Source organism: Zosterops lateralis (genome assembly GCF_965231275.1).
Source record: "Zosterops lateralis genome assembly, chromosome: 5".
Classification (NCBI taxonomy): Eukaryota; Metazoa; Chordata; class Aves; order Passeriformes; family Zosteropidae; genus Zosterops; species Zosterops lateralis.
The window spans coordinates 44,960,623-44,987,073 of record NC_139766.1 but is presented as its reverse complement, the minus strand read 5'-3'; the positions used below and the strand labels follow the sequence as shown (position 1 = coordinate 44,987,073).

At 47.5% G+C, this 26,451-nt stretch overlaps 1 protein-coding gene across 4 annotated transcripts in view; it reads left to right on the top strand.

Moving 5' to 3' along the window:
* Window positions 1-1,346: 1,346 nt before the first annotated feature.
* The window catches only part of MFHAS1 (multifunctional ROCO family signaling regulator 1), a gene marked incomplete at its 5' end in the record, with an annotated part of 34,946 nt that continues 9,841 nt past the window's right edge, over window positions 1,347-26,451 (top strand). For all 4 annotated transcript variants that reach the window (XM_083861345.1, XM_083861348.1, XM_083861346.1 and 1 more), the window contains one exon: window positions 1,347-4,536. In XM_083861345.1, coding sequence (XP_083717471.1) covers window positions 1,347-4,536 — 3,190 coding nt within the window. The remainder of the gene's footprint in view (window positions 4,537-26,451) is intronic.

Below are 26,451 nucleotides of genomic sequence, written 5' to 3'. Positions count from 1 at the left end.
GCTAATGATGGGAAAAGGAGAAACTGAATCTGAGCCTTTGCAATCTTGAAGTTCTAGTAATTTGTAAATTTAAGAATTTAGTGCAGTATCTATGGCTCCACACGAAGTTGGTTCAGCTCTCTCTTCCTCTCCAGGCACAGTTAGATGCTCAGGGCCACCCAAAAGGAAAGGTGTCATTCTTGTGAGGGCTTTCCATAATAAAGAAGACAATAAAGACTGTGAACCTGGTTGTCCTGTGGACTACTTTTCATTGCAAATCCTTTCTTTTTCCTTTTCATGGGTCTGAAGTAATAGCTTATAGCACGCTTTAATGGTAGCTGTTAAAACAAGGTGAAAGGTTGTTTCCACGGTGAAAGGGAGACCCCAAGGCACGCTGGAGTATCCAGTGAACAAAGAAAAATCTGTGACCCTTTGGCCACGATGCACCGCTGACCTTTGTAAGGGTTTAGGTCCCACATCTGGGGAAAGCTGAGGGCCCAGAGCCTCAGGGGCTCAGCTGTAAAGGGGCTCTATTCCCCTCGGTAGCAAAGGAGGAAATTTCCACGCCTATTTCTGCGCCCCCCCGGAGCACAGCTTGACTGGACCTGAAGAAGGCAGTGTTCAGGGTCCGGCCAGATGGGTGCAGCACAGGAAACAAAGCCCGGCAGGAAGGTGGCAGAGTTGCTCCAATTAACCACAGGGCTGCAGGCTTTCGCACTCAACACGGGAGAACACGGGCTGAACGAGAAGAAAGGTTAACTTCGGTTTCCTGCAAGGTTGGATGAAAAATCAGCCCTTGCCGAGAGAAAAAAAACGACACGGGGCAACAGAGCAGGTTTTGCCGTGTCTCCGCGGTGAGGCGGGCGGCTCGCACAGCGCCCAGCGAGACCCGGGGCGGGGCTGTCACACACCGGGGCCCGGCGAGCTGCCCCAGCGCCCCAGGCCAGGCGGGCTCACCCCCGGGGCACCCCAGGGCCGCTCCCTCGGGCGTTGCCGGCAGTCTCAGGCCGGCACACGGCCCACCCTGCCCGGGGAGAAGGGGCCGGTGCCCGGTAGGCGGGAGGGCGGGTATCCCCCGGGGCGGGGCAGGGCCGGCTCTCCCGGCGCGGGGGCGGCGCGGCGCTGCCGGGGCCGGGCCCTGACCGTGTCCCGCCCCCGGCGGGGCGGTGGCAGCGGCGGCGGCGGTACGTGCGCGGGGCGGCGCGGCGGGGCGGCAGTGCCAGTGCCGGTGCCGGCGGGGAGCCGTGGGCAGCCCCGAGCCTGTGGTGGCGGCGGCGGCGACGCGCAGCGCGGCCGCGCCCATGGCGAGCGGCGGCGGCGGCAGGTAGGGACGGGCGGGGCGGGGGCCCGGGCCCGCTCCCCCGGCCATGGCTCAGACCGAGCCCCCGAAGGCGGTGCGGCTGTGGCGGGAGGCCGCCCTGCGCGCTCGGAAGCTGCGGGGCGGCCCCGGCGAGCCCGAGCCCGAGCCCGAGGCGGACGCGGGCCCGCCGGGAGGACCGCCGCCGCCTCCCCCCGGTGCCGCCGCTCCTGGCCGCCCGTCCCTGGCGGCGGCGGCGCTGGGGGAGCTGGAGGCGCTGAACCTGAGCGGGCGGGGGCTGGAGGAGCTGCCCGAGGAGGTGGGCGCCGCCCTGAGCGGGCTGCGGGTGCTCAGCCTGCGGCGCAACCGGCTGGGCCGCCTGCCCGCCGCCGCCCTGCGCCACCTGGGCCGCCTGGCCGAGCTCGACCTCAGCCACAACCGGCTGCGGGGCCTGGGGGACGGCGCGGCGCTGGCGGGGCTGCGGGGCCTGCGCAAGCTCAGCCTCAGCCACAACCAGCTGGGCGCCGAGGGCCCGGGTCTGCCCCCCCGCCTCGCCGAGCTGGGCTGCCTCGAGGAGCTCGACCTCAGCTTCAACCGCCTGCGCCGCCTGCCCGAGGGCCTGGGCCGCCTGCGGCACCTCCGCACCCTCGACGTCGACCACAACCAGCTGCCCTCCTTCCCCGCCCCGCTGCTGGAGCTGGCCGCCCTGGAGGAGCTCGACTGCTCCGGCAACCGCCACCTCGGGGCCCTGCCCGAGGGCATCGCCGCCCTCCGCCGCCTCAAGATCCTCTGGCTCAGCGGCACCGGGCTGGCGTCCCTGCCCGAGGGCCTCTGCCAGCTGAGCGCCCTCGAGAGCCTCATGCTGGACGGCAACCAGCTGCAGGCGCTGCCCGCCGGCTTCGGCAGGCTGCAGCGGCTCAAGATGCTGAACCTCTCGTCCAACCTGCTGGGCGAGTTCCCCTCTGCCATCCTGGCGCTGCCCAGTCTGGAGGAGCTCTACCTGAGCCGCAACCAGCTCACCGTGCTGCCCCCTCACCTCTGCCAGCTCCACCAGCTCCGCACTCTCTGGCTGGACAACAACCGCATCCGCTACCTGCCTGACTCCATCGTGCTCCTCCACAGCCTAGAGGAGCTGGTCCTGCAAGGCAACCAGATCGCCATCCTGCCTGAGGGCTTCGGGCAGCTTTCCCGCGTCACCCTGTGGAAGATCAAAGACAACCCCCTCATCCAGCCCCCCTATGAGGTGTGCATGAAAGGCATCCCCTACATCGCCGCTTACCAGCAGGAGCTGGCCCACTCCCAGCCCGCCCTCAAACCCCGCCTCAAACTAGTCCTCATGGGCCTAAAGGATGCTGGAAAGACCCTGCTGAGACGGTGCCTCATGGAGGAAAATGAGCAGAGAGAGGACATGGGAAGCCTGGAGGCGGGGAACACCCAGCATAGAGGGTTTCCTGGGCAACAGCAGGACATTGGGAGGGTGACAGCTGGGTGTTGCCCCTTTCCAGAGCCTCAAGACAATTCCTCAACTCGGGTACCTGTCATGCAGCAGGTAGAACGTCTCCCTGTTGAGCAACAGGATAGCCCTTCTCGTGTGCCCTCTCACCGAGTGAAAGGGGACACAACATCCCCTGCACTGTCACTGCCACCCAATGCCCCACGGGTACCACTGGGACTATCAGGAGGCAGTAAGGGCATTGAGGTGATGGACTGGACAGCGGATGCAGAGAGGGGCCTGACATTCATTGTGTATGAGCTGGCGGGGGACCCAAGCTATGATGTGATCCAGTCTTTCTTCCTCTCCCCTGGAGCCTTGTATGTGCTGGTGGTGAATTTGAGTGCCTACGTCCCTCAGCACTTCTACCCCTCTGTGGGCTACTTCTTACACTGGCTCAGTTCCAAGGTGCCCCATGCTGTAGTGTGCATGGTGGGAACCCACGCCGATCTCTGTGCGGAGCGGGAGTTGGAAGAGAAGTGCCTGGACATCCATCAGCAGATCGCTCAGCAGGAGAAAAGGGATGCTGAGGGACTCCAGAGCTTAGTCCAGCAGGTGGATGAGGCTCTGGGACAGGACTTCGACCTGCGCTGCTCCAGCCCACACGCTGCCTTTTACGGGGTCTCGGACAAGAACTTGCGTCGAAAGAAAGCCCAGTTTCAGTATCTTCTCAACCACCGCCCACAGATCCTCTCTCCAGTGCTGCCTTTCAGCTGCCAGGACCGTTGCCAGGTGCGTCGCCTGCGGGACAAGCTCCTCTCGGTGGCTGAGCACCGGGATATCTTCCCAAACCTGCACCGGGTGTTGCCCAAGTCCTGGCAAGTGCTGGAGGAGCTGCACTTCCAGCCTCAAGCTCAGCAGTTGTGGCTTAGCTGGTGGGACTCTGCCCGGCTGGGCTTGCAGGCAGGCCTGACGGAGGATCGGCTGCAGAGTGCCCTGTCCTACCTGCACGAGAGTGGAAAGCTGCTCTACTTTGAGGAGCATCTCACCTTGCGGGAGTACGTGTTCCACAATCTGCCGCGGCTCATAGACATCCTCAATGTCTTTTGCCAGCGGGATGCCACCGTGCTGCTCCAGAAACTGCTCAGCGACACCCAGGTTGACGAACTGAGGACCACTCAGCTACATCATTACGTGGAGGGCTTCTTGCTGCATGGCCTCCTTCCCGCCCATGTTATCCGTCTCCTTCTTAAGCCCCACGTCCAGAGTCGGGAGGATCTGCAGCTCATTCTGGAGCTGCTGGAGAAGATGGGGCTGTGTTACTGTGTCAACAAACCCAAATGCAAGCCCTTAAATGGGGCGGCTGCTTGGTACAAATTTCCCTGCTACGTGAAAAACGAGGTGCCCCACGCAGAGGCGTGGATCAACGGCACCAATCTGAGCGGACAGTCCTTTGTGGTCGAGCAGCTGCAGATTGAATATAGCTTTCCATTCATTTTCCCACCCGGCTTGTTTGCACGCTACAGTGTCCAGATTAACAGCCACGTGGTTCAGCGATCAGATGGCAAATACCAGATTTATGCCTACCGGGGAAAGGTGCCTGTGGTGGTGATTTACCGGCCTGCCAGGGGAGCTCTGCAGCCAGACACTCTGTCTATCGCTAGTCACGCGTCCCTACCAAATATCTGGACAGCTTGGCAAGCTATTACGCCTTTAGTGGAAGAACTGAATGTCCTGCTCCAGGAATGGCCGGGCCTGTACTACACTGTGCATGTCCTCTGTTCAAAGTGCCTTAAAAGAGGGTCACCCAACCCACACACTTTTCCAGGTAAGGCACAGCCCAGCTTGCCTTTCATCTCTTCTGGAGCTTTGCCCCTTCTAGAAAGGTGTCTTATGAGGTCAGCCCTAGCTCTGTTTCTTTTTTTCTTTTTTTTTTCTTTTTTCTTCTCTGCTCTAACTCCCTTCCCTGGTGGTTTGAGTCATGAGAGAAAATATTAGGGTAGCTCCAAGGAGACAGGCTTAAAATAACCCTATTCCGAGAGGAGGGGGGTGTTACATCCCCCTTTGTCTGCACCTTTTCTCTCAGCTTTTGGGGTTTTGGCCCTGAGGGTTGACAGTGCTGTTGTTGAAAAATCTCTGACCTGTCCTCCTTGTTTTGATTCCTTTCTTTGAATGGGCTGTAGTGTTGGGGTTTTTTTGTCCCTAATTCCTTTTATCCTGCAGCTCCCGCTTCCTTGTAGCTATTTGTAAACATGAATAGATATGCCTAAAACATTGCAGGTGTCCCCATCAACCCTCCAGCCCCAAAACCTGGCCTATGCTGCAGTCTATCTGAATGCAGGAAAACTCCTCCTGGTAGACAATGGGTGTGTTGGTCTGCCTGTGTAAATAGCCCTGTGTAAAAAGAGCTTTCTCTGAGCCCTGTCTCTAGCGGGAAGCATTCCTCCTTGAAGAGAGAAGAATACTCCATCTTCTTTGTTTAGGTGTCTCACCTAGAAGTGATTCCCAGACTGTGCCTTTTGGAGCTGTTCTCAAGAGCATTTTATTTTCCTTCCTTTCCCTTCCTCAAACGAAAAAAGCATAGCCTCTCTCTTCTGGAACGTGTCTAGTTCTGGTGCTTTTTAAAGCTGTCACCTCTAAAGCTGTGATTTTTATCGGTGATGTTTTCCAGCAGCATCTGTTTTACTTTGTGTGCGCAGGTACTGCCTCCTAACTAGTGTCCCCCCTGCTCTGCTTGGGTTTGCTCTGCAGCTTGCAGGGTGCCATGGGAAAGGTGCTTTGATGTGTAAATCAGCATGAAATCAAAACACACTCTGGGCTGTGAGCAATGCTCCAGAAATCTGCATTTTAACAACCATGTTGGAGGTGTGTTGGAACATTATTAAGAGGTAGCCTGAAATTGTGCAGGGAACTGTAGCATGATTTGATTTAAAGCAAGCAGTGGTGCTGAATTTGTTCATAAGCAAATGATTAGTAAGGTGTGGGGTGTTTGTGCTTGTTTTGGGGTTTGGTTTCTTGGTTTTTGTTGATTTTCTTTTTTCCCTCTGGACGTTTAGAATAAGGAGATCTGTTTGTTCCTCACCCTGAGTCCTGGCTCCATCAGTTGTATCTCCCTCTATCTGCTCTCTTATGTAAGAGCCATGGGACTGGGGGGGTGAACCCATGCTGTGAGACATGCTGAGTGATTTCTTGTTGCTGACATGTGCTTAGGGCAATGGAATCTGCTTTCCAAAAAAACCCCTGGAAACTAAAATAAAAACCTGCCACTGAACCCCTGAAAAAAACCCCAACAACCCTCCCCAGAAACCCACCAAAATTAGTCAAGACAGCAGATATGTGGATATGCAGTGTGATGTGCACCTTTTGAAGATTTAGCTTTTGAATTCTAGTCTCCAGTCACACATCTCCTTTATTTCTTTTTAACTGGTGAATGGTTTATAGCTGTCCATTTTCTCCCTGTGAGTAGAAGATGCTTTAAAAGGGAAATTTGAAGAGGAGTCAGACTGACTGCAGGCAGTTGGTGTTGTTGCTGACCCCAGTGATGGTCAGAGTGGGTTCAGAAGCATGAGAGGGGCATTGAGGGGCCTTTTCCTTTCAACTTGGCTGTGCCACATAGGTTTCCTTAGAGGTGGGAAAGGATTGCTCTCACCTGGGAGCCTGGCCAGATGTGCTGGGAAGGGAAGGCACAGGTAAGCAGTGTGCTGAGCCCAAGAGGAGTTGGGGCTTGTGTGCCAGGTCTCTGAATGGCACCTGGGTGATGCTGCCTGTGGAAAGGGGATTGCACCATTTTTTAGGTGCTCCAGCAGGGAATTCAGGCTTTGCTATTGGGGCACAGGTGTGAGGTGTGACTCTGCCTTGGGGCAGGAAACGATTCTCTTAAACATGGATACTGTGTGACTTTAGCTAGGACACAAGCAGACAAACATGTTTGAAAGGCGAGGCTGATCTGTGGAAATGCTGAAGAGTGATTAAATTAATTTATTGAGAAACCTGCTTGTTGTCATGGATGATGCTTAAATCTAGATCAGGCTTGATCTGGACTGTATGAAAAATGTGAACTGTGATTTGACTTGGGAAGCCTACATGTCTGCATTTAATCTAAAATATTCCTTGCTGTGTATCTGTTGAATGATTAAAAGATTGTTTAGGAGCCCCTAAATGGCAATCATGAAGCTCAAGACATTTTTTTCCACCCAATTTTGTTGATCAGGAGGTATGCATGTTTAAGTCATGCTGCCAAGCTTGCTGTCATGCAAGTGATTCATGGTTGGTGTCATTTTTGACAAGGTGTAGGAAAGAGAGGGTTCTAATGTAACGAAAATATGTAGTGAGGGAGATGTCTGTGTTTCTTTCCAAGCTCTTTTTGTGGAAATCTCTGGCAATTACAATGCTCCTAATACTTAAATAGGTCTGTGGGCTTTTTAGGACTGCACTGAAGAAGTGCTTTGCAGCCAGTTGACCTTAATAAGGGAAATATTTCTGTGTAGACACTGCCAAATTTGTGCTCAAAAATGGAAGTGCAGTCTGGCTCTCTGCGTGGTTGTGCAATCTGTGTCGTCATTCATGAAACCGATGGTGCATTCTTTGGTCATCCAAAAATTTTAATAGAATCCCCTTCAAAAAGGGAGTTCACGAGTTCAGGATTAATCTCTGCTTTTCCTCTCCTTCCCTTTCCTCTCTGTCCTGTACACTATAATTCCACTGATAATACACGCAGAAATACTCTAGGAATATGGCTACTGTGTGTAGAAATGGCTAATAAAAATCGAGATTCTGGATTCAGTTTTCTGAGGGTTTATTGCAAACAGTGAATGAAAGTCATATAAAAATGCCTTGTTAGGGTCCTTTTAAGGAAGTTTTTGTTTGAAACAGTTTTGTAGCTGGGTGAAATAGTAACTGAATTGGCATCTGAGCTGGAATTTCAGTGTGCTTTGCGGCTGCAGTCATCCACTTGGCTGATAACAACTCAGTCTGTTAAACTGTTTTTTTTTTCTTTTACATTTGCACTATATATAAACAGAAGTGTCCCTACCAGGCTAAGAAAGTCATATCCCTCTTTGAGTGACCAGCAGGAAGGGTTCACCTCTCCAAGACTGGGTCATCACAGGGATTGTGAAATGCCTTCATTTGTGTGTGATATTCTTTTATCCCCTGGACTGAAGAGCTTTTAGGTTATTCTTGTCCTGTAAGTTATTAAGTGATTTGGGATTGGGAGGTGGAGGTGGTTTGCTATCTGTCTGATAGTAGACACATGTGCTTTGTTTGGACAAGTGTGACTGGATTTTCCAAGCTCACATTCATATGCACCTGCTAACTGCCCTGCTGCTTTCCCCTTGCCCTGTGCTAGGCTGGGTCTGGGTCACCAGGTGCTCTTCCAGACTGTCTTTTGTACAAGGTGTCCTGGTGTCCTATGTGTGATTCTTCTGGTGTTTGGGCTGGGAGGGATTATGTTTGACTGGCAGCTTTCCTTTATTCCTGCCTTGTGAAGGGGCTGTATGAGTGTAGATATAGGAAAGCCAGGGTCTTTGTCCATTGCAGAAGATGGACAAAATGCTGTCACAAGTAAGGTAAGGTGATGTGGATTTTCAACAAATGACAACAAATAGCCATGGGCAAAGATACTGTGTGGGCCTAGCAGCCCCTGTCCAAAAGGATGCTCCAGAGCTATTGGGGAGCTTTGAAAGGTTCTGGAGGACTAGCAAGACGTCTCCTATGGAGAGGGAGTGCACATCTGCCATCTGCCTTGCTATCTCCTTGTTGAGGTATCAGAGCAGGGAAGAGACTACAGGCCTCTACTCTGCCTGTCTCCCACATTGAGGATGAGCAGAAGCAGGGATTATACTGCCAGTCACCCTAAGGGGTACAGATGGAGGTATCATATTGTAGTTCCCCTGTAAGTCTCTCTGTCGTGGCTAGAGCAGGGCTAACTAGGCCACCTTATGCACATGATTCAAAGTGAACTATGCTCACCAGCCCTGCCTTGGAGTCAAAAGCTATCATGACCCTCCCTTGGTGGCTTGGATGGAGGCAGAGAGGTGGAAGATCCTATGGTGTGTCATGCTCTCGAGTCACCCCATGCAAGGTGAGGCGAGAGCGGGTGAGACTGGTTTCGTCAGAAGGGCTCAGAAGTTGCTTCAAAATCTTACCTGCTGGTCAGTGAACGCCTCATGTCAGGTATCTAATTCCACTCTGTAGTCATGCTTTAGGTAGCTGGGGTTCTTTTCATAGTCAATTGCCAAGTAGACCAACACCTACTTATTACAGATCCTGACACTAGCATTAGGCAGCGTTCTATTTTCCCCACTTGAAGATGGAGTCTTTTTTGTTTGACTTTCAGAGTAAATGCTATGGCTGTTTTGGGGCTGTCACACTATCCTACAGGATGTGGTTTCAGCAGAGTCCTGCAGCATAATTGCAGACAGTGGGACAAGACTTCAGTACCATGTGAGCTTTGGGCATGGATGATGTGGGTGGCAGGATGAAGCCAAACAGGTTCAGGAGAAGAAGAGCATAGGTTGGTTGCTGGACTTGGGGAAGCTACTGTCATTCTGTGGCTCTAGCATGGATAATTTAGTTTACTGTCTAGAGCTGATTTCTGTGCTATTTAAGTGACAACCTTGGCTGGCGTGACTTGCTGTAGGTAACAGTAGAGTAGAAACACAGTAGTAGCCTATGTGCCACCATGGATTTTAGAGTTTCCCTTCATATTAACCTGTGTATTTGAAGTCCTCCTGTTTGGTGGCTGTGGCATCCTCTGAATTAAACATGTTGAAAGGGATAACAAATGTTTCTGTGGTCTTGGAGAAAGCTGAGAAATTGCCAGAGGAAGAGTGTGATATGCAGTGTGGATGGCTGCCACAGGACTGTCCCTGGTGGGATACAGATGTGGGAATCGGCCTTTAGAGAAAACTGAAGTAGTCAGTGCAGGCCTGGGCTTGTGCCTGACAACATGGCTTGGGAGGATGCAGGAACGGGAGGGAATGTGGATGCCAGAGGAGAGGCTGAGGTTTTTCAATTGCCTTCTCGAAGCTGTTCTGCAGTGTCTGGTTACCTTGTATTGTGTGTGTTTGGGGGCTTTTATTTTAAAGTTCTTAATACAGAACTTGCTAAAATTACTGGAAGTTAGAATGGTGACATGCACACTTAACACTGCTTGAAGAAATCTTCTTTCTTGCTTGAAGGAAGCCTCTTCTTTACACAAAATTTCCTATGCATATATTATGATAAAAGAAAGCTTTCCTGATATGTCAGCTCTGGTACAGGGAAGCTCTTCTGGTTTGTCCCTTAACAACTTGTCTTGTCCTGACCTGTTCCCCATGGGAGTCATCTCTGGGCATCAAGCCTCTGGACTTTGATCTGCCACCACTGAACCAGGGAGATGCTAGATTTGGTTGAGTGGATCTTTTTGGTTTGGTTAGTGAAGCAAAGCAGAGTTCTTGGCCTTCAGTACTTTTTTTTTTTCCTCCTTTTTTTTTTTTGTTTGTTGGTTTGGTTTGGTTTGCGTTTTTTATTACAGTTGCTGAAATTTGTCTCTGCAGGAAATTACCTATAAAGAGTTGCTGGGTAGCAAATGATTCTTTGTTTCATTGCATGACATCTGTTTAAAAGCTACTGACTGTGAGGGTGAGGTTAGCTGTTGATGGAGGTTTTCCCCTCTCTGGAATCAGTTGATTAAGTGAGGACTGATTTGTGTGCTGCTTCAGCCTGGTGGACACAGGTGTCACGAAACTTGCTATGCATTGTCTTGTGTGCTCCCACATCTGGTGATATGATACATACATACAGCAAACACTGAAGTGGGAAAAGTTTTCCCATGTAAGTTTTAGTTGAGATTTAACATGTGAACAATCCACATGGAGGTGTGTTACGGGGGCCTACTCCTTATGCATCTCAGGAGAGGATGGTGGAAAATCACCAGCTGTGCTGAATCATTGTCATTTGGGGATGTGAACATGTTACTTGACATTGGAATAAAGATGTGAAAAGACATTATCAGTCTACAAACAAAATAAGAGTGCATCTGATAGGTAATTCTCCTGTATGCTGTGGTGCCCATTGCTTTTGCAGTATTAAGCAGGCAGCTGTGGTAGCCTTGCATGCTTTCCAATTAATAATTTGCTAGTAATAGTGGTGGCTACTTGTTTGGCTCTTGAAAGCAATTTACCAGGGAAGAAGGGGAAAAAATTTATTTAATGGAAAGTCCTGTGTGGGGTTTGAATTCTTGGAAGTCATCAGTATACAATCTTTTTTTTCTACCTTTCCCCCCTGCCCCCATCATGAATAGAGGAAGAATAACTTCTGTATATATGTAAAGAAAATTGTGTTCTGGGGGTTGAGTACGAGATAATCAGTTATGTCCTTTTGTCTCCCTCTCCTTATTTGTGGTACCTGTGCTTGTCACACAGATGTGGACAACTGTGACAATAAGCAGGCTGGTGCCAAGTAAGATCACCTCTTCTCAGGTGCTTGGTCCTTGTGGGATGCCTGTTTCTGAGAGCTTGTAGGGACAAGAAGTATGAAGGGAGTGCCTAAATTACTGTGTGAATTATAACCACCAAATTCCTCTGCTGCAAACAAAGCATGTCAGTGCTTTTGACTAGCTAAGAACTTACCTGTGTCTGAGAAAGTAATGCAGTTGGGTTACAGGAGTCTCAGCCTGCCTCCATAGTTGGTTATATGGTGGTCTTGCCTACATCAGAAGAGCTGATGGGATTCTGCTGACCACAGTGTGAAGGAGCAGTCTTATACAAAGGATGAGGAGGCAGTGGTGTTTTTAGAAGCTGTTGCATGGCTGAAGGTTAGTCTTGGGTGGCAAGGTCACCTGTGTGAATGTGGCCTTTGTTCCAGCTAGACCAGCTGGGAGAGTTTTGTCCTCTGGCAATTTCTTTCTGAGAAACCAGATGTAAGAACTGAGATCAGGGGAGTGCAAGACCTGTGAAAGAAAATGGCTGATTGGCTTTGTTAGAAATTTAATTTGAGATGTTCAGATGGACTGAACATCCCCACCTTTGAGGGCTTATGGTTCCGCCTCAGGATGCTGCTGCAGGCTGAAGGCATATTATGCTTGTGGTGTTTTCCTGGCTAAAGCTTGGTGGTAACACTGATCAAGTTGCCAACATGGTCAGTGGTACTGCGGTTTCAGACTTACGCAGGTTCTGTGGTTAGGGGTGACTTGTCTGTGGCTGGTGGATGGAGGCTGTGCTCAGACTGAGCTGTGGCTGCTGGAGTGCTTGCCTGCTGGAGTTGGTTGTGGTTTAAAGCAAGACCTTAATTTCAGATTTGTTTTTTTGTTTTCCCAGTGGTCATTTACCAGAGCTCTGAGCTTTACCCAAAGGTGTACTGAGTACACTCCTTACTGGTTTTAGCTGTGGATTCCTGGGGGATGAGTGTCAAAATGTCCAGGACCTATGGACTTTACAAGGTAGCATTAATTTTGAATTGGCAGTTGAGCATGGCAAGCTCTGCATGAACCAGACAACAGCTTTGAGATGAGCAAGGAGCTTCAGCTGGGAAGCTCATTAAACTGAGCACTTTGTGAAGATCAGACTAAACTGAACTCTGAGGACAAGCAACCTACAGCACAAAATAAAGTTCCATCTCAAATCCTGTTCAGAAGTGCCTTGTATTGCCAAGTGCAGACCCAGATTTGGTGCTTGAACACTCCAGGAAGCAGCTGTATTGTTGTTCATCCAGGATACATTGAATTGTGCTGATAAGATGATGGGAGGCTTCTGCTGGGCTTTTATTGGCAGGATTTTGCAAGCTTGTCTAAGTGCATTTCTGCAAGACTCTTTATGAAAGCAATACCAGGATATCTCTTTTACCCAGTTTTAGGGTGATGTTTGCCAAGAGTCCAGTCTAGAGATGCATTTTTATATGTGTTATCTGAGGGAACTTACACTGTTCTGGGAAATCTCCTTCCTCCTTCATTCATGGTACCCATCACTTTCTGTAGAGTTTTTGGTCTCTTCCTGCTACAATGTGCCAAGAACAAAACAAAGGAACAAAACAAGGTGCAACAGTAGTAAGACAAGGATTTATGTGCCTCATGTCCACAAACAACTAGTGATAAAATTAATATTGTAGGCTTTTGTCCTAATAGAATCCAAGATTATGGCACATTTAACTCAAGACTTGTTTCTTGAATGATCTGTACATAGTAACTTTCCAGTCTGTGTGCTGAATTCCTCTTGGAGCATGTTCTTTACATTTTTAGCAGGTGTTTTTCTCTCCAGCAATACCCAGTGAGCAATGGTATCTGGTAAGGGACAGATCCTGCCATGCAGCAGGGTAGGGTTGTTTATGAACTTCCTGAAAAATTAATTTCATGATCATGGTTTCCACAGCATCAAAACCTGCAGGGTTTGGTTTGAGAGAGAGGTGCTTGACCTAATTTGCTTCCAATGCATCTGGAAGTTTTTGCCTCATGAAACCACATAATGGAAAAATATTGAAGTGATTTGGCCTTGCTTGACTTTAAGAGACATGTGCAGTGCATTGCTTCTTCTGTATCAGTGCAAGGTTGGCAGTAGAGGACTGCTAGAAGGGCTGCTAGAAGGGCTGATTGTCCCAAAGCTATCCCAAAACAAGTGTTCTCACATTTAGGAAGAACCTTTCTACATGGGCAACATACAGAGGATGAGCTTCTTGCAGCAGAAAAAAAAGGCATCTTTATCATGCTGTTTCTGAAAGTCTGTGATGGACACAGCAGAACTGCCAAACTGTCCTGCAATACAGACCATGAGTCTGCATGGTGCAGCAGCTCCCCGCTGCATCTCTAGCTGTTGTTGTGGAACTCTGTTGCTGGCTATTTAGTACCTTTCTCCACTCCCTGTGAACTCTTTCCTAAAAGCAGCAGTCAGATGTGGATGGCAAGCAGTTTTTCTCTGAACAGATAATGTTAGAAAGCAAGAAGTTAGCAATGTGCAGAGCTGAAATGCACAGGCTGTACAGTGTGGAGGATGAAAAGGCAGGGACCCGGAGGCTGGCTGTCTGACATCAGCCTTGTACTCTAAATATTCCTGTTGCCCATGTCTGAACAGTTGCATTTTCATCTCTCATTAAAATTCTCAGATAAATTGAGATCAATAAAGAATGAAGTACCAAAAGATGGGATAACAGCTGGTGATGAAGATCCATTCTGATAAGTAGTCATCTAATATTGACCTTCCTGACATTTGAATTTTTATCTTTCCACCCTCTCTCTATATTTATATTGTGTCTAACTCACCAGTCTGTACACATGTTCCCTTTTACTACATTATGGAGAAAATAGCATGATTGTCCATCAAATTGCTGATCTTTGCACTTTCCAGGATTACATCCTCAATGTGTAATAATAATACGCAGCTGTACTTATTGTGATGTGTGATAGGGAATAGTTCAAGTTGTTTATGTAGAATTCTTTTTTTTTTTTTCTTTTTCCTCCAAAAAGAGCTTAACAGCTGGGATCTTGTGTATATGGGACCAAAGGGAGACTTGAGACAGCTACATAACTTAGTTGTCCCCTTATTTTTGTAATTCTTCATCTGTGAAGCCGTGAGTGGCTCACAGGAGCAATGACCTTCCTTAGCAGGGAGATTTAGTCATGATGGGACACACAGGAGCTGGAGCAGAAGTGACAGCAGGGTGGCAGCCCGGCTGCTCTGCCTACCTTGGAGAGATCTGCTCTATGGAAGGCGTCTTGCAAATTGCAGACACACATGGGAGTAGCCAAAGGGCATGGGAAATTGCAAATCCAGACAAACTGGTGTCTGACTGAGCAACAGCTCAGTGTGGTGCCAAACTCTCACTTAATGATAGGGAGCTGTTTCTGGGTCTAAAATGTTTTTTTGAAGTGTGCTGTAGGTTGAGAGAACAGCTGCTGGCTTGGCCTCCACTGCCTTAATGTGGGCTTTGAGCCAGCCAGCCTCTGTCTCACTGCTGAACTTCTTGAGTCATTCCAACTTGCATGACTGTATTGCTGAGCAGCCCAACTAGGAACAAGCAGTGAGAGCTGGAATAATCAGTTCTGGCTTAAAGTATTTTCTGGGTAGTCCTTTGTGTGGGTTTGCTTTCTTGGGGAAGCCTCATCTGGACAGTATCTTCAAGAAGCCAGGATGCTGTCTTCAGATAGAAATGAGCAGGTGGACCTCTCAGTATTTCCAGGACGTTCCAGACAGAGGAAGATGGACAAACTTACTCTTTTTATATGTCTGTGCTATTGCAGTGAGGGGAAGAGGTGGAGATTTTGTGCTTCCTCTCCTGGTCTGCATGGTGCCCTACAGAGTTTGCTCCTGTGAGAAGCTGCTGGAAGCTTCCCATCTCTCTGACAGAGCCAATGCCAGATGGCTCCAAGATGGACTCACCACTAACCAAGGCCAAGCCCTTCAGCAATGGTGGGAGTATCTTTGGGATAGCATGTAAGAAGGGGAAAAAAACCAAAATCCCTTGCAGCAGCAACTGCAGCTAGAGCAGGTAGATGCCCAAAGGAGGCTGTGATCCTGTGAGAAGCCTTTGCTGGAGCAGACTCCAGAAAGGACCTGTGGACCCATGGAGAGAGGAGCCCACACTAAAGTAGGTTTGCTGGCAGGACTTAATGACCCCATGGGGGACCCCAGTCCATGAAGAACTCCATCCTGTGGGAGAGGACCTGCACTGGGGCAGGGGAAAAGTGTGAGTCCTCCCCTTAGGAGGAAGGAGCAGCAGAGGTGATCTATGATGAACTGACTGCAGACCCCCTTCCTGACCCTCTGTGCCACTGGAGAGGGAGGAGGTAGACAAAATTAGGAGGAGAAAAGTCAGGAGTGAAGTTGAGCCCAAGAAGAAGGACTGGGTAGGCCAGAGGTGTTTTAAGATTTGGGTTTATTTCTCATTATCCTTCTCGGATTTGATAGATTAAAAAAAAATATTTTTCTGAAGTCGAGTCTATTTTGCCCATGACAGCAAGTGGTGAGTGATCTCTCCCTGCTCTTATGTCAATGAGCCTTTCATTGTATTTTTTCTCCCCTGTCCCACTGAGGAAGGGAGTAATAGAGTGGCTTTGGTGGGCATGTGGCATCCAGCCAGGGTTAACCCACCACAGTTTTACAGGCAGAACTGCTGGATGGGGTTGAGTGTGCTGAAGCAGAGGGTGTTTGGTGGCAGGTTTCCAAACCAGGGAGTCAGCAGCAAGCACCAGGCCTACTTACACTCATTGCATAATCAGATGAGTTTTCAGCTCCTGGTGCATTTCTCTAAATCTTCCTTTTGAACAGCCTCTTTCTTTGTCCGAGATTTTCAGGCTCTTATTTCAGACAGTGATGCATGCACTAGATTTGGAAAATTCTCCTATCCATATGACTCTGGTATATCAAAGTGGCTAAATTTAGAAAATCTTACAAAAAAGAGCTTCCCCTTCCTGTGATCTGACATAATGTTTCTCGGTTGCTGTTATTTTTACTACCTAACAGCTTAGATCTATTTTGGTTGGGCACTAAGTGATGGCTACAGTGTGAAAGAAGGAATTTGTTTCTGTGAAGTCAGGCGATCGTGCTGCAGCTTCAGGGCTCTGAGGGCAGCCTGCTCATCCTGAGCATGTGCCAGTGCTGCCTTGGGGCCCCCTTACAGTCCAGCTCAGCACAGGGTCTCTGAGGCTCAGAGCTTTGATGGCTCTGAACTTCTTCAACATCTTGTAGATGTAGTGAATGGCAGTGGTGATGGATTTGAACACAAACACATACACTCCCAAGTACTTCACTCATCCTTCAAATTCAAGGACAGTATAGGAAAAATGTTTGACTGGCAGCAAAGTAGAAGACACAGTGGGAGTTTACATGGGAACTAGTCGTGCCTCTGGTTTCACAGACCTCTTTAATACATGGATCTTTCACTGTACACTGTTAGGACCAGGACTGAGCCATCCCTGCCTGGAAAATGCGCTGGTGAAATCATGCCCTGCTGAGCACCTTTAGCTCTTGGTGTCAGGAATATGTAATTCAAGCTTTCTTACTCATTTTGGTTTGGAGTTTTTATTTGTTTGGGTGTTTTTTAAGCCATCTCCTTTGTTAAAACTTTCTCTATGGTCGTTCAGGCTTATATTTTATTACAGCTAACTGCTCTGCTTCAGCAGCCTTCATACTTGTTTCTGAACATCCCACACCTGTTTTCACATTGAGATGGAGTGAAGGAAGACAACTGGGATGTTGGGAAGAGATGCCTTTTTTTTTTGTTGATCTCAATATCCCAGAAATCTGCTGGGCAAGAGAATATTTCTTACTTTATCATCATTTGAGCTTCTGGTGGACAATTGTGTAGAAAAGTTCAGTGGGTGAAAATGGAGGCAATGTGAGCCTCACTCTGGAACTTTGGTCATCTCCAAATGCTTTTTGTTCAGGTTCATGATGGTGCCAGAGGGCTATGTAGGGAGTGAAACTGCAGTGTGCTTTGTCCTCACTAAAAGGTCCAGCCAGATCTGCATACCTGAACCTGCACTGTCGGGAGTTTTGGGCAGGGAGTCTCACTCATGCTGTCATGTTGAAGGATCATGCTGTGATCCAGTACTGGTGACATTTTCATGGCAGCTTGAGTAAGCAAGAAGTTTGTAGTTTCTCAGAGGAGCATGTGTGTGCCCAGAGGGAGCCCTACCGGCTCTGAGGTGATCATTACTGGATTTTGGCAGGATCTTAACTGATGCTTGCATAGGCAAATAATTCAGCTTAGCAAGTAGCTGCTGTGGTCAGCTTGGAGCCTTCCTAGGGTGAGGTGCCGAAATAAACAATCAAGAGTGAGTCTTGTGTGCGTGTTTTCCTGAGCAATGTGTTTGTGCCTCAAAGGCTCAGCCAAACTAAAGACTTCCTTGGATGAAAAAAAAGTTCAGGAACCTTCCTCTGAGATCAGGAAAAATAAAAAATTACGTTTTTCTGTGTCTTTTGTAATGGAAAGCTATCACAAAGCTTTTGAAGCTGCCTGTTAGTTTTAACTTGTTCTTTGTCCTTCTTTGAAATAAATCACATCTTACTTCTCTAACAAAAGAGTGTTTAGCATGTTATGTACATACACACATGCACATTTTTGAGTGCCTACAGTGAAGTTCAACACAATGTTATGAAAACCTTGCCAAACGTGGCAGGATCATGTTCAGTTTAGCGATTCAGACAGGGATCTGATTAAAAAAAAGAAAAAAAAATAATATAATAAATAATGCCCCCCCCAACGAACCATTGGGCTGAAGAGGACGTGATGAGGAGATGCTTAGGTGTGGGCCATTTTGGGCAGTAACTTGGACTTCTGGCCCAGCACTTTGCAGATGCTAAGACTGTGCTTCCCATTAAAAGCTGGCAGCTGTACAAGGGTGGCCAGGTGTCTTTGGCTAGGGGAAGCTGAGCACTGTTCACTTGCTGCATGGCTGCTCCTTCCCGTGGGCACCAGCGTGGATGCTGGCAGCATGGTCTTTGTAGTGAGGTTGGGCAGCTTGAAGGCAGTTCTTGACCAGCCTCTGGTTTATCACCAGTATGGGATCACAAGTTGTCATGTTTTATGGCAGACCCATGCCAGGCTTCAGAGTTTACTAGTCTTAGCTGTGCTTCCTGAAGCATTTAGCATCAGTGTTTCCCTGAAACAGCACCTTTGGTTGAAAGCCGTGTCAGCTGCAGCTGCTGTATCATACAAGTTTTCTGCATGATTCTGCTTCTCTGGCATGTACCAGGTGCACCTAATCCCATCTGAATCTCACAGGTGAGCGTTGGAACTGCAAACTGCCCAGGAAGTTATGGTTCTGCTGGAGACAACGCTTTTACCCCTTGCTCTGTGCTGCTTTATTCTCAGTTGCGTAATGCAGCGTGATGCGGATAATCCAGTCATCATTACAAAAGGATTTAAAACCCCTTTTTAATCAGGAGTCATTTTTAATAAAGCTTTGCCTTGCTTGGAGGACTGTTCTCCTGGCTTGAGTGCTTAAGAACAAAATGCAGGAGACTGAGGGAAGTGGGAAGGAACCAGCTCAGGGAGGAGGGAGACAGGCGCCTGTGTCAGGCGGTTGCTGGTGAAGTCCAGAACTGTGGGACACATTTCCACTAGCACCAAGCATGCAAAATCCTTACATGCACAAATAGAAGCAGCTCGTAGGTCTGTGCTTTTTCAGACTTTTTCACTCCCAGAGCAAACTTTTGGTGGTGGAGAGAAGGAAAGGCTTGATCTAGTCCAGTCTGGGTTCTACTCCGTCTTTTAACCCTCTCTGTCCAAAACGCTGATAGTCCTCTAGGGCCTCCTGCATCTCAGAACTGTGCTCCTAACAAAGTGCAGCATTTACTTCTCTTGTAATGGCAATGGCATACAGTATGTGTGATTCACCTTATTTCTTTGGCTGTTGCTCTGCCACCGTATTGTGGAAAGTGCACTGATTAAAACAGCATGTGAACTCTTATGTAGCTCGGACATGTATCCTCTTCTCCTCCAGTCTGCCAGCATTTTTCCCACCTTTCTGGCCATAGCCACCTCTTGAGCTGATATACCTGCTTCACCTTCCCTCAGAGCAAGCCTGAGTGGGGACCTGAACTCTGGCACTTCACATTTTAGAATGTTTGAACAGAATGGTGTTTGAGAGGAAGCATTCTGCTCCTTCCTGTTGTTTTTTTTTCAATCCCAGTAGTCCTCACTCTTGGAATACCTACAGCGTATGCTTAAGATGTTCCTGAGTCTCCTCTTTGATCAATGTAAGTTGATGACTGGGAAGTTTTAAGGTGGTTTCTCCCCAAGACAGGTCCCATCCAGAGGAAAGCCAGTAAGTTTGCAGTTCAGGTGAGTTGATAAAACATCTGAAGGAGGGGGGGGGTCAGGGCTGCATTACAATAACACTGGTGAGTCCCCAGAGTTATCCATGTGGTGGAAACCTAGAAGTTATACTGGTTTACAGCTCAAATAGAGGGCCAGGAGAGAGCTCAACTCTAGAACAGAAATCCCTATGAGAGAAAGGTGTAGTGGAGTAGAGGAAATGGTGGAGGAGTTAAATGTTCTCCTGGCAGCACTGCTGCCTCCCTGGGAGGCTGATGAGTTCTTTCTGGGCTCCAGAGCTCCTTCCTATTGCAGTAACAAACATGACTACCATATATGTGATTTTTAAACAGCAAAGATGGGTGCTGCAGTTGCCTTTTGGGCGCTGAGAACCCAGACCAGATGGCATTTAGCAGGCAATGAACTCTGTAGGAGTTAAGTAGCAAAGCTATTGCTTCTGTATTCACATGACTTCTCACTGGGAGGTATTCCAGTGGTAGAATAAAAAGCAATAAGCATTGGTCTCAGCAGACATAATAAAACAATCTGTAATATTAAGTTCATAAATAAGCACTTTTCATTGGGAAAAGGGTATTTGTAAGAAAAAGCTAACTATTGCATTGATTTACAGCAATTAGTTGTCTGTCATCTCTTTGGATATTAGGGAATGAGAGGGTTCAGAAAAGAGTGGTTAAATTATTGGAAATGTTGAGGAATCACAAATCAACACAAAAAGAAAAGTTAAAAGATTAGTTCTCATCCCCTCTGGAAAAGGGAGCAAGTAAAAGCTGTTAACAGTAAAAGGACAGACAGAACTTTATTCTATTATTGAGCAAGAGAAAGCCAGCAGGTCACTCAAACTTCGAAGACAGCAATTTTGTTAATAACAAAAGACACTTTCAGTCAAACAAATAGAGCTGATTAGAAACAAGAATCAGGTTTCCACCTCTCTTGGCATAGGGAGACTCAGGCTCTGAGCTCTGTAGAGTGCTGCTTGGGCACTTCATGTGCACCACCAATGCTTTTATAGCGGCCTTATGCATGAGACCAAGAGGAGAATTGCCCGCTGGTCTTGGTGCTCTGCTTCCTCTCATTTTAGTCATATAGCTTGATGCAAATCTACACCACATTCTGTTTCACAAGGAAAAAAACACTCGATTAAGGATGTACTTGACAAACTAGAGTGTCAGTGAAACAAATACGTGCAAAGAAGGAAGTTATATCTGACGTCCTTGTAATTAAGGAAACTTCTCTGATCCTGCAGCTTCCTGGTCAGCTAAAGCCATACCTGTGGACAGCATGTATTGTGGGGTTAGTTATTACTATAGAAAGTTATTACTGTAGAAAGTGGATAGCTTTGAAGGAAAAATGCCAAGGAGGCATTTTGTTCCAATTAAGCATGAGCCTAGAGTAAATTTTGTGATGTACATGCATAGACTAAATTCCCCAGTAAAGTGACTTCAATACGAAGTCATGTTGATAGATTAGAACAGGAATAAGTTCAAGCTGGTTCAATAACCACGTAGAACACATGATTTAACATTTGAATATGAGCAGGACCTTTGGTGTCAAGGCTTTTCTCCTTAGACTAGTTGATGTTGAAGGGTAAAAACAAAAAGTTTCAACGTTTAAGTGGGTTCCGTGGTTGTCCTGATGAACAATGAGTGTTTTATAGCTTTACAGAGGAATATTACGCAAGCATCTCATCTTAAATGATCTGGGAGAGAATACTTAGCACCACAGGTTTGAAAATACAGCTCCTTCCACTTCAGTTTGCAAAACACACTGAAACCTTGGAACGGCCCTAAGGCAACAGCAACTCAGGAAGTCAAGTTACTTTTACCGAGAAAGGAGTTTACTTAATCTCAGAGAAAACTGTTGGGCACAACACACAGTTGCAAGTCTTGCAATGTGTGTTTTGGTTTGTACTCCTTTTTCTTGGCTGGAAAAAGGCAAGTACATTAAAACACAAAACAAAACAACAACAACCAAAAAAAAAAATTAAAAGAAATTAAAAGGTTACTACAAGGGAAAACTCCAGGCTTTTCACTTCCCAGCTGGACACCTGTCAGCTTGTTGAAGAGGGGCTTCATAGCCAGAATCCTGCCTTCAACTACATTCAACATGGCATGCATGAACATCTTGCAAGGAAGGAATAAGCCAACAGGGGACAAAACTTGTCTCAAATGCTCTCCCAGCCTTAGTCTGTCATCAGCAGATGACATCAGCACATGGATTTGTCTCTTTAGTAATGCTTAAGGACACTTTACCAGTTAATGGTCTGGTCTGCTTGTGAACCCTTGTGTTGCAGCAATCTGCATCAGATGCTTCCTTTTGCTTTCCCTCAGGTGCACTATGTAGTACCTGCATTGAGGCTTTTTAGTTTTGTGTTGGAGGAGGCAGAAAACAGCCAGTTCTGGGTGCAATACTAGTAGCTAGACTATTGTGAGGAAGAATGTCTTGCAGACTGACTAATTCTCTGAATGTAGCAAAAGGGCAGGTGGAGGCTTGGCTCTGTCTCATCAGTTGCATAAGGCTGGAAGTCAGTGGGACTGAGTCTTGTATGCCCTGCTCTGGGGGCTGGCTTTTCACATGGCCACCTATTAGTGTGTTGTGACCTGAACACAGAGAGACAGAGGTAGCAGGATGGTGACCAGCTCTGGTACTCCCTGCAGACTTCAGTGGACCCTGCCTCTTCATTGTTTATCATAATAATGGCTTTGAGAACTCCTTTAAAATGCTTTTTTTTCCATTTAGTTCGATCTGCAGTGTGCTGATCATCTGGACAAAAAAAGGGTCAGCATCTCCTCTGTGATGGAGGAGTAATAGCTTTGAAATTACTGTTTGGAAAGATGTGCTGAGAGTGGTGGGAATTGTTGCTGTCTGGACTGTCTGCAGGCAGTGGTGTCTAGTGTTCAGGTGGATGCTCTGTGTGCAGTTGTCCCTTGCTGTTACTGGGTGACAACAGACAGGCTGGGGCTAGCTGCGGCTTTCTCTCCAGCTTGCAAGGTGCCTTGCCTTGTCATACTGAAAAAGTGCTTATGGCAGATATGGCTGAAGGGGTGGGATTAAAAATAACCAAAAGGTAGATTCTGGGCTTGGTTACTCAGTGACAGGCCTGTTTCTATTCTGGGATGAGGATAATTCACACTGAGCTCATTACACCATGACTCTCCCTTAAAATGCCTTGACAGTCAATTTCGTTCCAGCTAATAAGGTCCTAAAATGTTAATGAAGCAAATCAATTTTTCATGGCTTTGTATTGCAGTTGTCAGAAAGTGCTGTGTTGCAGCCTGCCAATTCAAAAAGCTTTTCAGATATTAGAAGGACAGAAAAGCATTCAGCAATTCTAAGGATGTTTTATTTTCTCAGTCTTTCCCCAGTGCCACCTTTCATTTTTGTAAGACTTTATGTTGTGCTGTTTGCTTGTTCTCTTTGGTCACATCCTTTCTCCATTGTCTGCTCTGGTCACTTGTGAGAAGAGCTGGCTTGTTCCTACCTTTTCTACTGCACAGGGAGAAGAAAGATGGAGTGCCCAACAGAATAGGTAGAGATGAAGCCAAACAAAGGAGGCTACTCATGCCAAAATACTATTTGAATTATATTGAGTTTGATGGAACAGAGTGGAGAAATGGCATCTTGTTCATCCCCTTTCCTCATCTTTTTGGAAGGAGCAGTAGTGTCAGAAGTCATAGCCTTCTCTCTTCATGGCAATTTGTGAGACGTCAGTGTTGCCTGGCATACATGCTCTTTGCACTCAGTATCTCATGGGCTGCAGAAGGAAGAGAGAGAAGTTGCATTTATTGTGTAGCCACATTGATGGTTGATCACCCACACTGGCTTAGGAATAGGTTAGATGGCAACCTTCTTTTATTTCTCAGAACTGTTTATTTCGTACTGCCAGCAGGAGATAGAAGGCTTAAACTTTCACATCTGCCCCTGGAGTTATTTTGATGGAGCTGTTTTGATCATTTACTGCTTCTGCATTTGTGTTTGTGAGTCTGCAGATGGGAAGTACTCAATTGTGTGGTTTGGGGAATGTAAGAGGTTTTTTTAATTTGCTTTTAATTGAATTCCATTTCTAACTATAGTTAATTTCTATGTGCCCGAGAAAAATATAATTAACTAGTGTTTTTGAAAAACAGAATTTTCCAGGTTTTGTACTTGGAAGCCTTGTACTGCCACACTGGTAAGAGATGATCTCAAATAACTCATGAGGGGAAAACGAGTGTATGAGGTGTAATTTGGTATTTTGAATTTGAATAATTATCCTCCTGTAGATGTTGAGTCAAACATCCAAAACACTTTCCACTCAAGTTCTCCACCCAGAGGTGTGCTCAGACCGGTGCCAAGGGCTTCCCCAGAGCTTTTGCAAATGCTCAGGTATGTTAATGTCCTCTTCTGCTATGATGGTGATGTGTTAAGAGCTGGCTGACCCTATCATGACTTGGGGAAGAGGAAAGGTATTTAACCCCATTAAGCCTTTCAGACCAAAGCTGCTGAGTGTTGTGACTCTTCCCTTCCCTGAGTGGCAGAAAATAGAGTTAGTGATTGCCGGTACAGCATCTGTCTGCCTGTATCTCCTGGACAGACCTTGCAGAGCATCTTAGCCTTTCACCCAGCCCTGGGCTTCCTTCCAGGGTAATTAGCCTGGTAGCTCCTTAGGTAGGAGGTGAAGTGCAGAGTGCTCTCACCTGCTCAGGGGAAAAGCTGCCTAGGCTTGAGCTGAGCAGAGCCCAGGTTCTGCAGCACCTCTGGGGTTCCTGGCCTGGAGAACTGTAGCTCTGGATTCTAAAGCTTGACCTGTCAGCTCCAAGCTGAAAAGCACTACGGTTTGTTTCCAGAGATTGTTTTGTTTCTTTCACTTCACATGACTTAAGAGCCTTGAGAAAAACAATTTCCTGTGCAGCCATCTGGGGGAAGTATGCAATGTGAGCCATATGCATATATGTCCACAGTCAGAGCTGTGAGGCCTAGAGATGAGGTGCTGGCTTGAGAGACAGCTGATGCTGTGAATGCAGGAGCTGGAAAGTTGTCCAATGCTTGGATCAGCCAGCAGCCCCAGGGCTGAGCCTGCCCCTCTAGCAGTTGTGAAGCTCTAGATTGGAGCCACAGGAGACTGCTCTCTGCTCAAGGAAGCTGTTAGTGTTTTTGGTCTTGAACCCTTTGAAGGAGAAGTTGGTTCTTGTTGGTTCCATGTTTTGGAAAGCTCTGACCCTTGCTCTCAGCAGCCTTTTCTCTGTGCTGTCAGCTTCTGGTCTTGGGGACTCAGCTCTGTAGGCTAGTCCTTTGCCTTGCAACTGGCTGCATTTCCCACTCCACATCTCCAGAGCAAGTTTTCTTTTTGTTTTCAAGCCTTTCCTTTCTCTTTTAACTATATGAAATCCCAGGCCCATTTGTTCCTGGGCCTGATGGGTGGTTCTGCTCACCAGCCTGCTGTTGTGATCGTTACTTACCAACAGAGTTTTTCTTCTCTGTTCCCTTTTTTGCACAGCAGTCTCTCCCAGTAGGGCTCTTTGACAGGCTGGGGGTTTTGTTGTTTTTGTTTGCTAGTTCTAAGCTCCTCTGACTGGAGACTGCAACATGAGGCTTATGAAACTTTTGTTTATAATGTGCATTTCATCATGCTCTGCTACCTTTTGTGATGTCTCTGCTTTCAGGTTTTTATTTTGGTTTGGTTTTTTTGTTATTTTTTGGGGATTTTTTGGCTATATTTGTGGTCATGAAGACAGCTGGAGAATGACCTTCAATGAGCAAAAATTAAATCCTAACTTGGAGGTCTCTATCCAGCCCTCTGCCTCAAGCAGGCTGGGTAGTTCAGGTCGCTCAGGACTCCAGAAATAAATCAAGTGGAGTGTTCTATCTTTCTGGGGAATATTTCTGTGCGTGACATGCAGGCAGTGCTGCAAGGAGCATATTAAAAATTCATACCAGTACAGAGCAGTATTTTCTGTGCACGGTGCTTGAGAATAAGCTTGTGTGTCATGCACAGCAACATTTGTATGAAGCAAGTAATTAGTTTCATCTAAGCAGAGAGTGGCAGAGAAGATTTAAATTTTATGGAGTAGAAGCAGGCTTGTTGTGAGACACCATCTCCTTCCTTTTCCTTCTGCCAAGACTCCTGGAAGATTTCTTATAGAGCTGGCTGCAAAGTCCCAGTGTGTGAGGGTGTTTCCTGCTCTTAAAGCAGAAGGGGAAATCTATGCACATGGGTATTCATCTCACCCTGCCTCTGTGACAGCTTTGATGTAATTGTGTGAGTGCTCCAGCTCTTGAACCTTAAAACAACAAACAGCCAGGCACAGAAACTGCTTCTCCAGCCCCAGTTTCTTTGCAGTTGTATGGATGAAAGGGGATGGGACTGCATACAACACAGAGAGGTGTTCTGAGGCACAGGGCTCTCATCTGCGCCCTGTTTTCCAGCTGCTGTTGGAAGCCAGGCATGGCACACATGCTTTGGGTATGCAGTGAGTGTTGAAGTGTTCTATTCTCTAGTCTTCTGAAGGCATGACTGCTGAGTGCTAGGCTGAGAGAAGTCACAAGCAAAGATTAGTGAAAGGAGGCTTGACAGAGAAGCAGTTGAGGCTGAGATGTAAAGTCTATCTCCAGTCAACCCCACTTGCAGTGGTTTGTGTTGGAAGGCCTTCAGAGAGGAGGAAGAGTGATAAAGGGTTTAGGGTAAGAGAATGTATGAGCACTGAGGCTGCAAAAACCAGTTGGTCCTTGGTTGGAGCAGCTCTAGGATATATGATGGAGTAAGTGGGTCAGTGCTGAAGCAGGGTAAGATGTAGGAGCAGCTTGGATTTGGCTCTCATGCTCCTGTTGTAAAGTATGAGCAATATGTCATCAAGGTTCCTGGCAGACTGAAGAGAGAGAAGCAGCACCACAGAGCTGGGGCCAGGTCCTGCTCATCCACTGCTGGCTGTTCATCCTGATGGGCCCCAGATCCTGACAGCAGGAATGACAGCATGAAAATGATAAACATCATCAGGCTGATGCTGTGCAAATGTGTTGT